Here is a 12,187-nt window from a genome sequence, read left to right as displayed (position 1 = left end):
TACCTGGTGCAGCAGCAGATACCAGCTGGATCTTAGAAACCACTGGGTATACTGGCACTGTGAGCTGCCCAGCCTTTCAACAAGACTGGTTTAGCTTGGGTACAGTCTTGAAACAAAGCATTAGCAAAATCAGCTGTTGGAACAGTGAATTTCCTCTTTCACCACCTCCCACATAATGCACTGTATAACTTTGAAGTCCACCAGAGGGATGTTCTGGCCTGAGGCTGCAGCAGCACCACTGGGTGACCACATCTTCCCAGAACCACAGCCCTACAGCTCTGGGAGAGGCTGTGCTCTGAAACCACAACTTGCACACCATGCTACCAACTCCAACCCATCATCTGGGAAGTACTGGTACCACCAGGAAAGGCAAGGTGCACGGCTTCCAGTTCTATGGGTAAAAGAACACAAGACGGCGTTAAATTTCTAAAGACAGGATATTATCTAAAAAGATGCTTTTTTAACAAAATAAAAGGAAACACTTTTTAAGCAGAGTTGCCTGTTGCAAAATGTCCATATTAAAGTGATACTGCTTCAAGCTTTAATCCAAGTTAATTAAAACTCTGTAATTAATACTTGATTTCATCCCCTCCTTTTCCCCATTTAAAAGTGTGCCAGTTGTTTAAAACTGAATACAAATGCCTGATATTAGTCACCTTATGTGCCTTTATACCCAAAGCAGAACCATGAAACCTAAAATAAGAGCTCTAACTACTGTACTCTCTAGCAGTGCTTTATTAAAAATAATTAGCATGTACAAATATAAACTATATCCATACAATTAAATTCCAAACCCATCATTGTAGTGGATGGTCCACCCCTGAGCTCAGGCTTGCCATTTGGTGTTCCTTCTGTGTTCTCACCACAATTATTTATGGGTGGTTAGGACATTTCTATTGAAAGGGTTAATTAATTCTTTAGAAGCAACAGCTTTACCACTGTGTTGCTTTCCTGCAAGAACTGTTGCTTACTACTACATAAGGCAAGCTGGATTTTTTAGGGGGCGCATTTAAGATTTTTGGGGCACTGAAGTGCAGTCTTCGTCCAACAGCAACCACAGCTGCAGCAGAGGACAGAGGAGCTTGATGTTACAGAGTGCAGGAGCAGCACAGTGTACAGAGACCCTGTACAGCCCCTGTCCACACTGCCCAGGTCTAGGCAAAGGCACCAGGTCAGAATAAATGGCTGCATGTGCGATGAGCTCAACCTGCATTTTTGCAGCTACATCGTGCTGCTGTCTTGGATGGGATGATCAGGAGCAGGGGAAAGCTGACCACCACTGGCTGCACTGGCTGAATTGTTACAGGATTTAGAGAGCTGCTGGAGGAACTCGATTTGGAGTTGGTTTCATAACTTCTTTTCATATCAGTTTTTCTAAGGCTGCAGTCTCCATTTAAAAATAAATAGATCTGCCAATAAGCAGGTATGTGTAATACAAAGCAAAGTTTACTCCCAACCCACCCCAAGAGACAGAAACACTTGCTCTCTCACTCCCTCTAGGCGTATTCACCACAGATACCGCAAGAAGGGCTTGATTCTGTTTCTCTTAGTGAACAAATACTCAGTAATCCAAAAACTACAAACCACATTTAGCTGAGTCATGGTAATTACACCTTTGAGCTCTATAGGCTGCAGGGTACCTGATAACTTCACTGCAAGACTGCTCAGGCTTGCACATAAAGAAAGAAATAAATCTTCCTAGAAGAAAAAACAAACCAGCATCCCAAAAGTCTTTATAAATACCCACAATGCCACTCTGTGAGTTACAAAAATACTCTCAAGTACAACCAGCATGACTGTGTCCACCCCAATACGTAAACCCAACACTTAAAAGTAGCAATATTGATCACTGAAATCCAGTCGTCACAGACCCTCACGATGAAATGTACACATGCTGTTTGGTTACTGCAACCACATCCCTGTTGTGAGATGAAGCCAATCTCCTGCTGCAGAAGGCTGGCAGTGAGGGAGAATGTGAATCAGAAGGAATGCTATATTTTGGCAGAGATAAAACCAAAATACCCACTTGCTGCATTTCTGCTGTTTGCAGCTTTTCAGTAAGCTAGGGATGCCTAGGAGGCATACTCGAAAAAGGAGGTGGGGCAAAAAGTATAATACAGCAGCAGCAACCTGCTTTATTTTCTGGAACCAGGCGTCCACCCTGCAGTCACTATGCTGGAGTGAAGCAGTGCAGCCACCAGTGGTTTAAAAGCCAAGAGGCCTTCAGAAAGTAACAACTTTGGGTACTTTCACTTTTGGTTTTGGCAGCTTCGATGTTTCCATTTCTTCATAATCTGCACTCATTCCAGTGGCCCATCGCCCAACTGTAACTTGATCTGCAGAGTGAGAGACAAGAGGTTATGCAAAGGCTAAGCATTACAATTACAACAAACTTTCACATTTGAGGAAGATTTGGCCTCTGAACGCCCATCATTAGTTCACCAAGGATCTGCATACAACTGGAAACTTACATATGGTCTCAGATGCAACAATATCCTGCAAGATCAGATATAGGAAACGGATGAAGTATAGCCCTCCACTGCCTCCATAAATATTTATATACTAATTCCAGAAAAGTGGCATATAATTAACCCAAAAGTTCTATAGGCTACATAAAATAGGAAAATGCAAGAATTTTACACCACTTCCACAAGAGAATCATTCTTCAAACCTTTGTATGAAGCTTTTGCCTTCCATGGCACAGGATTTTTTTTATATAATGTAACTTGTCCACCCACATGGATAACAGAAGAACATGTAAGTAAGCAGCTTACTGGCTGGTGAATCCAGCTAGACCGATCTCCTGCCTGCTCCTCCTCTACGGCCTTGAATGACTTGAACCTTCGCCTGCACACAGTGCTTTTAAAAGCTGCCAGTACCATCACGCTGCAAGTGACATACCCAGTTTCACCCACTTCACACACAAAGCATCATCAGAAGAAACCAGTTTCGTTCTACAGCTGCTAAAGTTGTGATCAGCAACAAAAATAATGACTAACAAATATACATTAGCACATCAGGGTATCTTCAGAAACGCATAGATATTTTTTAACTGAAAGATCAAGTTTTGCACTGCCTCCCGCACATGGTCCTTAATAAAAGTGCTCATTCCCAAAGGAAGGTCACCTTTGCTGTTAGCAAGTTCTCTTCTCAAATCCTTTCTTCTTGACCAAAGCCAGGCAAGGCCAGTAAACGAACATGACTCAGCTGTGCACTCAAGCTCCACCCTGTACATTCCACTGCATCTCACCTAAGTTCTGTTTTTCCGGACAGTCTTTTTTGAAGTGCTCCACAGAACCACAGAGTTTGCAGCTGCCACCTGTTAGAAGAGAAAGTTGTCACTTTCCTAGGAAAATAAAATCCCCCAAAACAGAACAACCCCCTTACACTGTTTTCCTGGTATACCTATATAAAAAAACTTGTTCCAGTTTTCTGTTGTGACAATCTGTAAACAAGACAAGAAAACGTCCCTGTGGACAGGCCTGCATTCTTAGGCAAAATGACGTAACGTCATGGAGCAGACACGCAGACAGCTTTGGAAGGCTGCAAACAGCATATCACAGACTCTCAGAATAGTTTGGGTTGGAAGGAACCATAAAGATCATACAGTCCCAACCCCTCTGCCCTGGGAAGGGACACCTTCCCCTGGATCAGATTGCTCAAAGCCTTATCCAGCCTTGGACACCTTCAGGGATAGGGCAGCCACAACTTTTCTGGGTGACTTCTGCCAAGGACTCCACACACTCACAGTAAAAAAATCCTTTCTGATATCTAATCTAAATCTCCCTTATCCAGGTTAAAACCATGGCTCCTTGTCCTACCACTGCACTCCCTGACAAAGAGCCCTTTGCTATCTTCCTCTGTCTCCGATGGACAGACAGACCTGTTTATAGTCACATTGCTCTGTACAAACTCAAGTCACTACATACTGAAGACTCCTGATCTGTTGCAAGCTCTCTTTTTGAGAAAAAAGCTGAGCTCTGAGGAAATTCATACTCAAAGAACTTCTGAACTTAGTAGGAGCTCCTGAGAGGCAGGTAACCCAACACCAGGTACTGAGATATGAAATATAGATTCTATTCCTATTTCAAACATTGAAAATATAGTGATTTTTCTTCCAACTTAACTGCGCTGTAAGATCAGCCTTTTAAATTTGCCAGACCTCAAGATTGTACCAGAAGACAGAATGCTATTTGTTACTGCCAACACAGAAATTCAGCACACCAGAATCTGAATGAAATTTTCAAACTCAGATCACACTTCTCACTAAAGTCACTTAAAATGAAGATGCCCTCCTTCTAGTGAAAGCCCTGGTTTTGCATAAACACCTCCCATAGTCTTAAGCTATAGCATGAGTATGTTTTTACTATGTACTGTGGAATATGTACATTTAAATGCACACTGTCTACATACGCACAGCCTATTATCATTGTGTTTCTTTGTGCGCTGTTTGATATTGTAAACACAAGCAAGTTCTCATGCTTTGCATCTCACCTCATTGTTTTACACTAAGATATAATTAAACCATAAAACCTTAGGGAGTCAATATTTACACTAAATTCCCCAGAATTTATCTTATTTTACTAAGAGTAAAAGACATTTGGAAATTCCTTTTTGTCATTCATTTGCAATGTTACTTTGTTTCATATCAGATAAGTACAAAAAACGTGTTTTGGTTTTAGTAAATTAGTACACTCACCTTCAGCATATAGTCCCTTGGGATTATCTGGACACGACCTTGACAGATGACCCATCTCACCACAGATGAAACATTTTGCATATGGAAATGCCCCTGCAAAATCCCATACAGTTTATGATCCACAGCAAAAAAAAAAGGTAAAGAGATAGACAACCATGAACACACTATGATGACAGCATTTACTACACTATTATAACATAAACACCACACTGTCTCTCAAACTGTTAGACTCACTGCTTTAATGTTATATTGCTTTAAACATATTAAGTTATCTCCTCACAACACTTAAATTACTAAAACATAAAGTTGATTTTTCATTAGTCAGAAAACTCAGATGAAAGCACCTTGAAAAAGACATTTCTGAGACATACCAGCTGCTGGATCTACTTTGGCTTTGCATTTGCTGATGTCGTGTTCTGTGGATCCACATCGGTAACAGATTCCTGTACCCATATCTTGACTTTCCAGTACCGCAGGACAATCAGCCACACCATGGCCAGGTTCCCTACAGTGGAAACATACCTTTGAAAATAAAAATTTACATGTATTTTCACAGGCAGTTCATGTAGCAAAATACAGCACTTGCAAATGACATTACAAAAAAAATCACTAACTCCAATTATCTAGTTACCACCTATAGGTAGTAGACTTTTACTAGATTAGTATTTCTCTTGACTGAAACCTTGAGGGTGCTATTAGGTCCTTATCACTGGTGTCAACATTTGAGGTTACTCTAACGTTAAAGGACGAGACTCTGTAAATGGCACTCAAAGACCTGAACATTCCAGTCCAATAATGCCTTCCAGCTTTTCAGAATGCAAACATATCAAGGGATGTTCTCTTCATGGAAAAACAGCTAAACAAAAGAGACATTGTACCCTGTCACAAAGTAATTGTAAGTGGTCTATGCCATAAAACTGTATTATTATGGGTACTTTTCTTCTTTCATCAACACCACGCTCACTGACAACCAAACATCCTGGATGAATGGTGATATGTGATTTTGACTACAGCACACTTCCCGCACTCTTTAAATGTTACTGCAGTAAATACTGAAGTATGTGTAAGCAACACTGCACCAGTCCTACAATTTACTCATGTGGAATTCGAACATCTCACATTTATTAGTAGTACAGACTCTATACTGCATATCTATACTGCATATTCAGTAGAAGCCTGTGCTGAGATAACTGCTTTCATGGAGTCTCCTTTTAAGCGTGCCAGATCTCACTCCAATTCCCAAACAGAAGACACTGCAGAAAGTGGGTCCAAAACAGCTGGACTATTATTCTGAAGAATTACACACAGAGTGCTGAATTAGTTTCACCCAGGTGCCTGCAGGGAATAGGAATTCATCAAAGTGTAGCAAAACACCATTTAACCTCAGGAGCCATGCTAAAGGATAAGGCGTAGGCTGAAATGCGTTGCCTGCTTCAAAGCTGAGATACTTCACTCTTTTGGGGTCTTTTAACGACCCTTAGCTCTGATTCCAGTATGACCTTGCACCATGAGCAGAGAAAAAGGAGCCTGCATTTCCCACACAGAGCTTTCACAATAAACACAGACAGCCAAACCCAAACGACTCACGACAAAACCCACCATGGCATTTTTCTTCTTTTCTTGCCTCTTCAGCCTCCTATCCTCCCGTCGCTTGTCCCTCTTCAAGGCCAGCGCCACCTCCTTCTCCAGCTCGGCTCCCTCTGCTTCGGCGCCCCCTCCGCCTCGACGGCTTTCCCTCAGAAACGCCGCAAACCCGTTCACATCTTCGTTCAGATAGTCCTTTTTCTTCCTGTTCTTCTTCTTCTTCCCCTTCTCTTGCTCCTTCCTCGGGGCGCGCGGGCCGGGGCCGCCGGCCATCTCCTCCCAGGGGGTGGCATCCAGCGCCCTCTCCCCAGCTAGGCCGCTCCGCCGGGCCCATCTCGTCATGGCGGGATCGGCGCGGGGGCTCCCGCAGCCCCAGGAAAGCCAAGAGGAGGGCCGGGTCACCGCGGCCCCAGGCGCTCCCTCACGCCGGAAGTGCGGCGGGGGCGCGGCGCTCGGCGAATGCGTCACTTCCGGCCGCCGCGAGCCGTTGCCCCGCCCCCGAGCGGCGAGGGTGGTGCCTTCCCAAGGCGCGGCGGCCTCTCCCGAGGAGGGGGCGGGGCCTCTGTGGAAGGGGCGGGGCTTGATGGGCAAAGGGGCGGGGCGCAAGGGGAGAAAGCCTTCGGGCCACCGGGGGGCTGCAAGGGACCCCCTGTTTGTGTAGGTTCGGTCCCAGCCGCCTAGGCCTGACCCCCGTCAGGCCTTGCAGGTCCTCACAGCGGGGATTCTACAATTCCAGGGTGTAAAACCTTCGCCCTTGTCCTCTCCTCCTGGGGCTACATCTTGAGAGAAAACGGCCCCACCCTGATCCAGGTCTCATTGTATCCCCTCCAAACTAACCCAAAATGTGACTTTCACCTCAAGTACCGTCACTAGCATGCCAAACACATGATATTTGCCACAGATATCCTCACAAGCACCAAAAACATGATTTTCACCTAAAATCTCCTCACAAACACCCCCCAAAAAAGCTGATTTTCAATTAAAATCTCCTCAAAAACACCCCAGAAATGTGATTTTCACCCAAAATCTCCTCAAAAACACACCTAAACCGTGCCTTTTACCACAAATCTCACAAACCCCACTACCTCTCCTACCCTTCCTGTCCCGCCTGAAGAGTTTATACCCCAACATGATGGCTCATTACTACTGGCAGGAGAAGAATAGTCACTTGTGGGGCTGGGAGAGTCCTGGAGGACGGGGATTCTTGTCTCTGAGGGCTGCCACATTCCCCTGAGCAAGTGCTCTCTGACCTGCTCCAAAGCAGAGGGGCTGCGGCTGCATCCCTGGGCTGAGGGACCTTCTGCCGTCACATCTTCTGGCTCATCCTGTGGTTGGAGCTGCTCTGCAGGGAAAGGCACAAATGGCAGGTGGTCAGGATCCTCATGGATGGTGGCTTCAGATGTGCTGGCTTCCTCCTCCTCATGGAAGAGTGTGATTGCTGTAGGAATTCCTGTGGGAGGAGGCACCACCGACATGTGCCATGTTCCCCAGAAGTCTGGTGCCACTATGGTGTGTGTGGGTCAGGGAAAGGCATGCAGAGAAGGGGGAGAAAGCAGTACCCAGAGACTTGATCAGGGGGATGAGATTTTATTACATTTTTAATCAAAATATTTTGTGGATCCCTCCTGCTGGCAGGAGCAGTGCAGCAGCTTGTGGGGCTGAGAGATTTGGGGGGGCTTTGTGCCAAGGCTACGCCTCAGAATTATTCAGTCCCTCATGTGCTGAGGAGAGCACATGCAAGCCCTCAGATACAAAAGGACAATAAAGTCCTCAAGGACAATAAAGCCCTCAATATCAAACAGCAGTGAAGTGCAGCTTTGCCTCACTGTGGTGTTGTCCAGTAGGTAAAGAGATTTTGGCATTCAAGTCTGGTAAGAAGTGGAGAGCCTGTAATAGAAAGCATGGGCTCCCAAATTTCCTTTTAACTTAGAATGCAATAGTTTTGTGTCATCCTCTTGCCACCTGGGTTCTTTGAGGCTGAATCATGTCTGCAAGCAACTCACACACACCTAACAGGGTTAGCACAGGGGCTCACAGCAGCCCACTTGTTGGGTCCTTTTTTAAAAATTCCTAAAAGGCTGGCAAATCCCAATTGGTCCACATTAAGGTGAAATGACAGCAGTGATCCTTTTCAACTGTTGATTTCATTTGACATTTATATTGTCTTGGGCTATGGCTACTGGAAAAGAGGTGTTGGTTTGTAGGAAAAAAAGGGGCAAAAGAGAGAGAGAAAAAAAGAAGAGAGGAAGAGAGAGATTTAATCGCTCTTGGAGCAAGCAGCCGTTCTCTGAGTCATCCTTCTGTTATTGAAGTCTTTTGTATTGATTAACTCCAACGTGCCTGGCAAAGCACTCATGGATCAGTCAAGCATGGCTTCTCCTCTGCTCCAACTGGCTGATTTTTGGGAACGCATTTCTGAGTACTGAGTCCAACTTATGCTCCGATCCTCGGTGCAGTTCCCGTTGTCACAGCAACCAAACTGCAGAACAACCTGTTGGGAGAATGTTTAGGACATTCTAACTGATCCACACTGAAAATGTTTGAGCTGTGATAAGTGGAATTGTGTCACAGCGTCCCTTTGTCTGTTAAGCCAAGACTGGGTTAATGACCAGAAGCACATGGCAGGTTGTAGACTGCCTGTTTAGTTACGGTTCTTGCTGCTGGCTGCACATGTATCTCAAAGCTAGAAATTTCCAGTGTATCCCACATACTATTCTTTGTGTTCAGAATCACCTGTGTTAAGGATTTTGGAGGACTACCAGAAACAAAAAAGATGATGTCCTAGCTATTACTACCATTTCCTTCTTTCTTCGCCTGCCTTTAGTAATTCCTCCTGCTCTCCAACTAAAAGATCACCCAAAATAAAAACCAAATCTGTCTGAAAACCATTTCCTGTGTTTTAAAGAACACCATATACATTTTTACTTCCTCGGATTTTTTCTGGGCCCATAGGGGAGAGTTTGGTTGTTTGATTTGGGCATTTTCCCTGTTTATTCATTCACATTATGCACACCTGCAGGATCCGTATGTATTATTAACACTCACATGAACAGTGCTCGTGGTAGCACCTCCTTTTCCTACTGCTAATTTGCTGTACCCTTCTTCCTGCTATCTTTTTAGAATATTCATTTTCACATTAATGCATAGTTCTTCCCCTCCTTGATTAAATTAACTTCAACTGATCTCCAGGTTGTACCTCTCCTCTGTGTCTACATCAGCAGAGTGCCAAGGGGCAGCTGAGGTGGGAGAAACCCTGTGCTTATCAGCACCAGGCCTCTCTCTCCTTTGCCACCATGCACAGCACCAGCAGGATGAGCTCTCCCCTGCCCAGCCACTGGCTCTGCTGGACCTGGCAGCCAAGAAAGGCAGGAAAAGAGAAGTGCGTTGTGATGTCCTGACCAGGGAAGCTCTGAACCAGTACTGCACTGCGGATGATTGGTTTAGGCTTGTGAGCAGGGTTCCTCCAGTGGCCCTGGCTCCTCTCTCCCCACTTTCTCCGAAGGCTGCTTCTGTGTCTGAAGCTGAATTCCAGCAAGCAGAAACAACTCCTGCGACTCTTTAGTTGTGTGCCCTCTGAATGCTGCAAAATGTAAAAAATTATACTTGGCATGCATCTTTCTCAGTTAAATGCACCATGCAAACCTCTTCCTTCAAATAGCCTGGAACTTAACAGTTGGTGAAAAAATACCAGATCATATAATTTTCTCTGTGCACGATTAAGCCCACTTTGAAAAAACTGGCTTGGTTACACGAGTCTTTCTGTAAGGTGCAACCAAAGCCTAAGGTTCTGAGTGGCCAAGAATGCTCTTTGCAGGTAGACAAAAAAGGCACATCACTATCATGAAATGGCATAAGGACTCTCCAGAACGTCTTCAGGACAACTCTGTTTTATAGAGGCAGATGTTTGCACACAGCCCATGTTGTGCTGCTCTTCACAGGGCTGGGTGGGCAGTGCTGTCTGGCTGTGTGGGTGTCTTACATGGGTGTCTAAGTTGAGTGTCCAACAATTTCTTGTTACACAGCCTCCAATCTGGTTGGGTAGGTTGAAGCTTTGTAACAAGCAAAATTTCTTTTTGAACTCCAATAGTTACTAAGTAAAAAAAGTCATCCTGAAACTTGAGTAAGGAAGAGCTCTCAGCTGCTCTGTTTCCTCTGTTGAAAAGTAGTATCTGACTGGAAATACAGATCATCTTCTATTTATAGGGAGCAAAAGGCTTGGGCCACTGTCCCAATACAGTCAACAATCCTGAACTCACCCAGAGCCACAAATGGATGGCTAAAGACAATGTAGCAACAATGCAAGAAGCTCTGGCTTTAGCACTAGCTTCATCTCTGCCTATGAAAAAGGCTTCCTCACAGATCCACCTCCAATGCAAGTGCAGCAGTTTAAAAACAGCTGCAGGGAACAAGCAATATTTTTTTCAGTCCCCACAATGACATTATTCTCACAGGAAGACAAGGCGATTTGTTCCAGGAACTCTCTGAGACTGCCAGAAAGTTTTCTCCCTGGCTCCATAGCATCCATCTCCACGTTAAAAAAAAAAAAAAAAGACTTGAGAACATTGAACAAGTACTGCAGAAATGCTGGATGTGCTTCCACAAATCTTGAAATTTAAAAAAAAATATTGGAAATAAAAAAAATCTCAGGAAGTTCTAGAAGAACAGAAGTAATGCAAAGGCAAAATCAGATAGTAAGGGTGAAACTCATTGCTGGAAGAGTTCTAGTGACATACTTCAGCATAGCAAACACATTTAAATACACAATATTTTACCTTTACATTTCCAGCTTTGTACAGAGACCTAACCATTGCATTTTAACCTTTGAGGACAGAACAGTTATAGTTGTCTCCAATAAGCACATGATTCCTTACACTTTTCAAATCCAGAGAATGTCTTCCTCAACTAAGAGCCAAACCATCTTCTGATTTCTCCAAAATACATTTTAGCATTTTGTCTGCAATGGGTACTTGCTACTGTCCCAGACACCTTCCTGCTCTAAATACACCTTATAGAAAAATATTTTTAACATTTTATTAAAATCAGAACTGTACTCAGTAGATTTCCTTTCAGTGAAAGGATTAATACATGACTAACTGGCCAGATCGCAGCAGAGTCAGAAAAAAATATACTGCAGCACTGGAAAGTCTCATTTATACTGCACCCAGAACTGCAATTTATGAAGTCTATTTCCAGAATTTCCCTGAAAGGTAAAGACTGAATTTATAAAAATATTTTATTCATCACTGTATTTCATTCAATCTTAAGCATATGGGGCTTATGTTTTAGAGAGTCAAGTACTTAATTCCATAAGTGAGAAGACACCCTACTCCTGATCCACACAGATCCAAAAACTAGGCCAAAAATTGTATACTTCTATTTTAAAAGCAGTGAATTTGAAGGACAGTAAAGTAAAGAAGAAAACTGACTAAAACATAAAGCTCGCATCTTGTGCAAAAGACAAAAGGCTTCGTAAGAAAAATTCTTCTTCTCTCCAGGAAGTAACTCTTCTTTTTTGGATTTCCGATAGCATCACAAATTGAAGTACAGTAATAAAACACTTATAAATGTACTCAGATATTTCAAGAATACCCTGAAATTAATTTTAAAAAGACACACACAATTTTATATGCAGAATTTTGATTAAAAGTTGCTATAAAATTTCTAATTTATCATTCCTGTAGCAAGACCACTGTATCTTCTTTTTAATCCAATTTGTTTTTTGACAACTATCTGCATACTTGAGAGATTAAACTTTCTATAAGCTTTATTCTCTCAAACAAGAATTTTAATCTGGCATTTCATTTTATGTGAGAAAGCAAACTACTTTCCAAAGGCTTATATTCCAGTATTATCTCTTCTTTGTGCATACATACTCCTATATTGTTACAGATTCAAAACTCAATT

The 12,187-nt window shown here is 43.3% G+C and overlaps 1 protein-coding gene across 1 annotated transcript; it reads right to left on the bottom strand.

Annotated features, from left to right (window-relative positions):
• Window positions 1-414: 414 nt before the first annotated feature.
• Window positions 415-6,723, bottom strand: LOC138733408 (zinc finger CCHC domain-containing protein 9-like). Its single transcript, XM_069880572.1, has 5 exons — window positions 6,299-6,723; window positions 5,071-5,221; window positions 4,700-4,792; window positions 3,251-3,319; window positions 415-2,336 (listed from the first exon to the last, which is right to left on the bottom strand). Exons 1-5 carry the CDS (start codon window positions 6,623-6,625, stop codon window positions 2,224-2,226), a joined length of 753 nt encoding a protein of 250 aa, XP_069736673.1. The 5' UTR covers window positions 6,626-6,723; the 3' UTR covers window positions 415-2,223.
• Window positions 6,724-12,187: the final 5,464 nt, after the last annotated feature.

This window comes from Phaenicophaeus curvirostris, chromosome Z (assembly GCF_032191515.1).
Source record: "Phaenicophaeus curvirostris isolate KB17595 chromosome Z, BPBGC_Pcur_1.0, whole genome shotgun sequence".
NCBI lineage: Eukaryota > Metazoa > Chordata > Aves > Cuculiformes > Cuculidae > Phaenicophaeus > Phaenicophaeus curvirostris.
The sequence above is the reverse complement of the archived record's forward strand: the minus strand, read 5'-3'. Positions and strand labels throughout refer to the sequence as shown.

Bases quoted from the DNA above. Each gene is read 5' to 3' on its own strand.
- LOC138733408 (XM_069880572.1), bottom strand. From the start codon at position 6,625: ATGACGAGATGGGCCCGGCGGAGCGGCCTAGCTGGGGAGAGGGCGCTG. The intron at 3,320-4,699 runs GTGAGTGTACTA...CTCTTCTAACAG, and splicing joins CAAGGGACTATATGCTGAAG to GTGGCAGCTGCAAACTCTGT. The intron at 2,337-3,250 runs GTGAGATGCAGT...CTCACTCTGCAG, and splicing joins TCCGGAAAAACAGAACTTAG to ATCAAGTTACAGTTGGGCGA.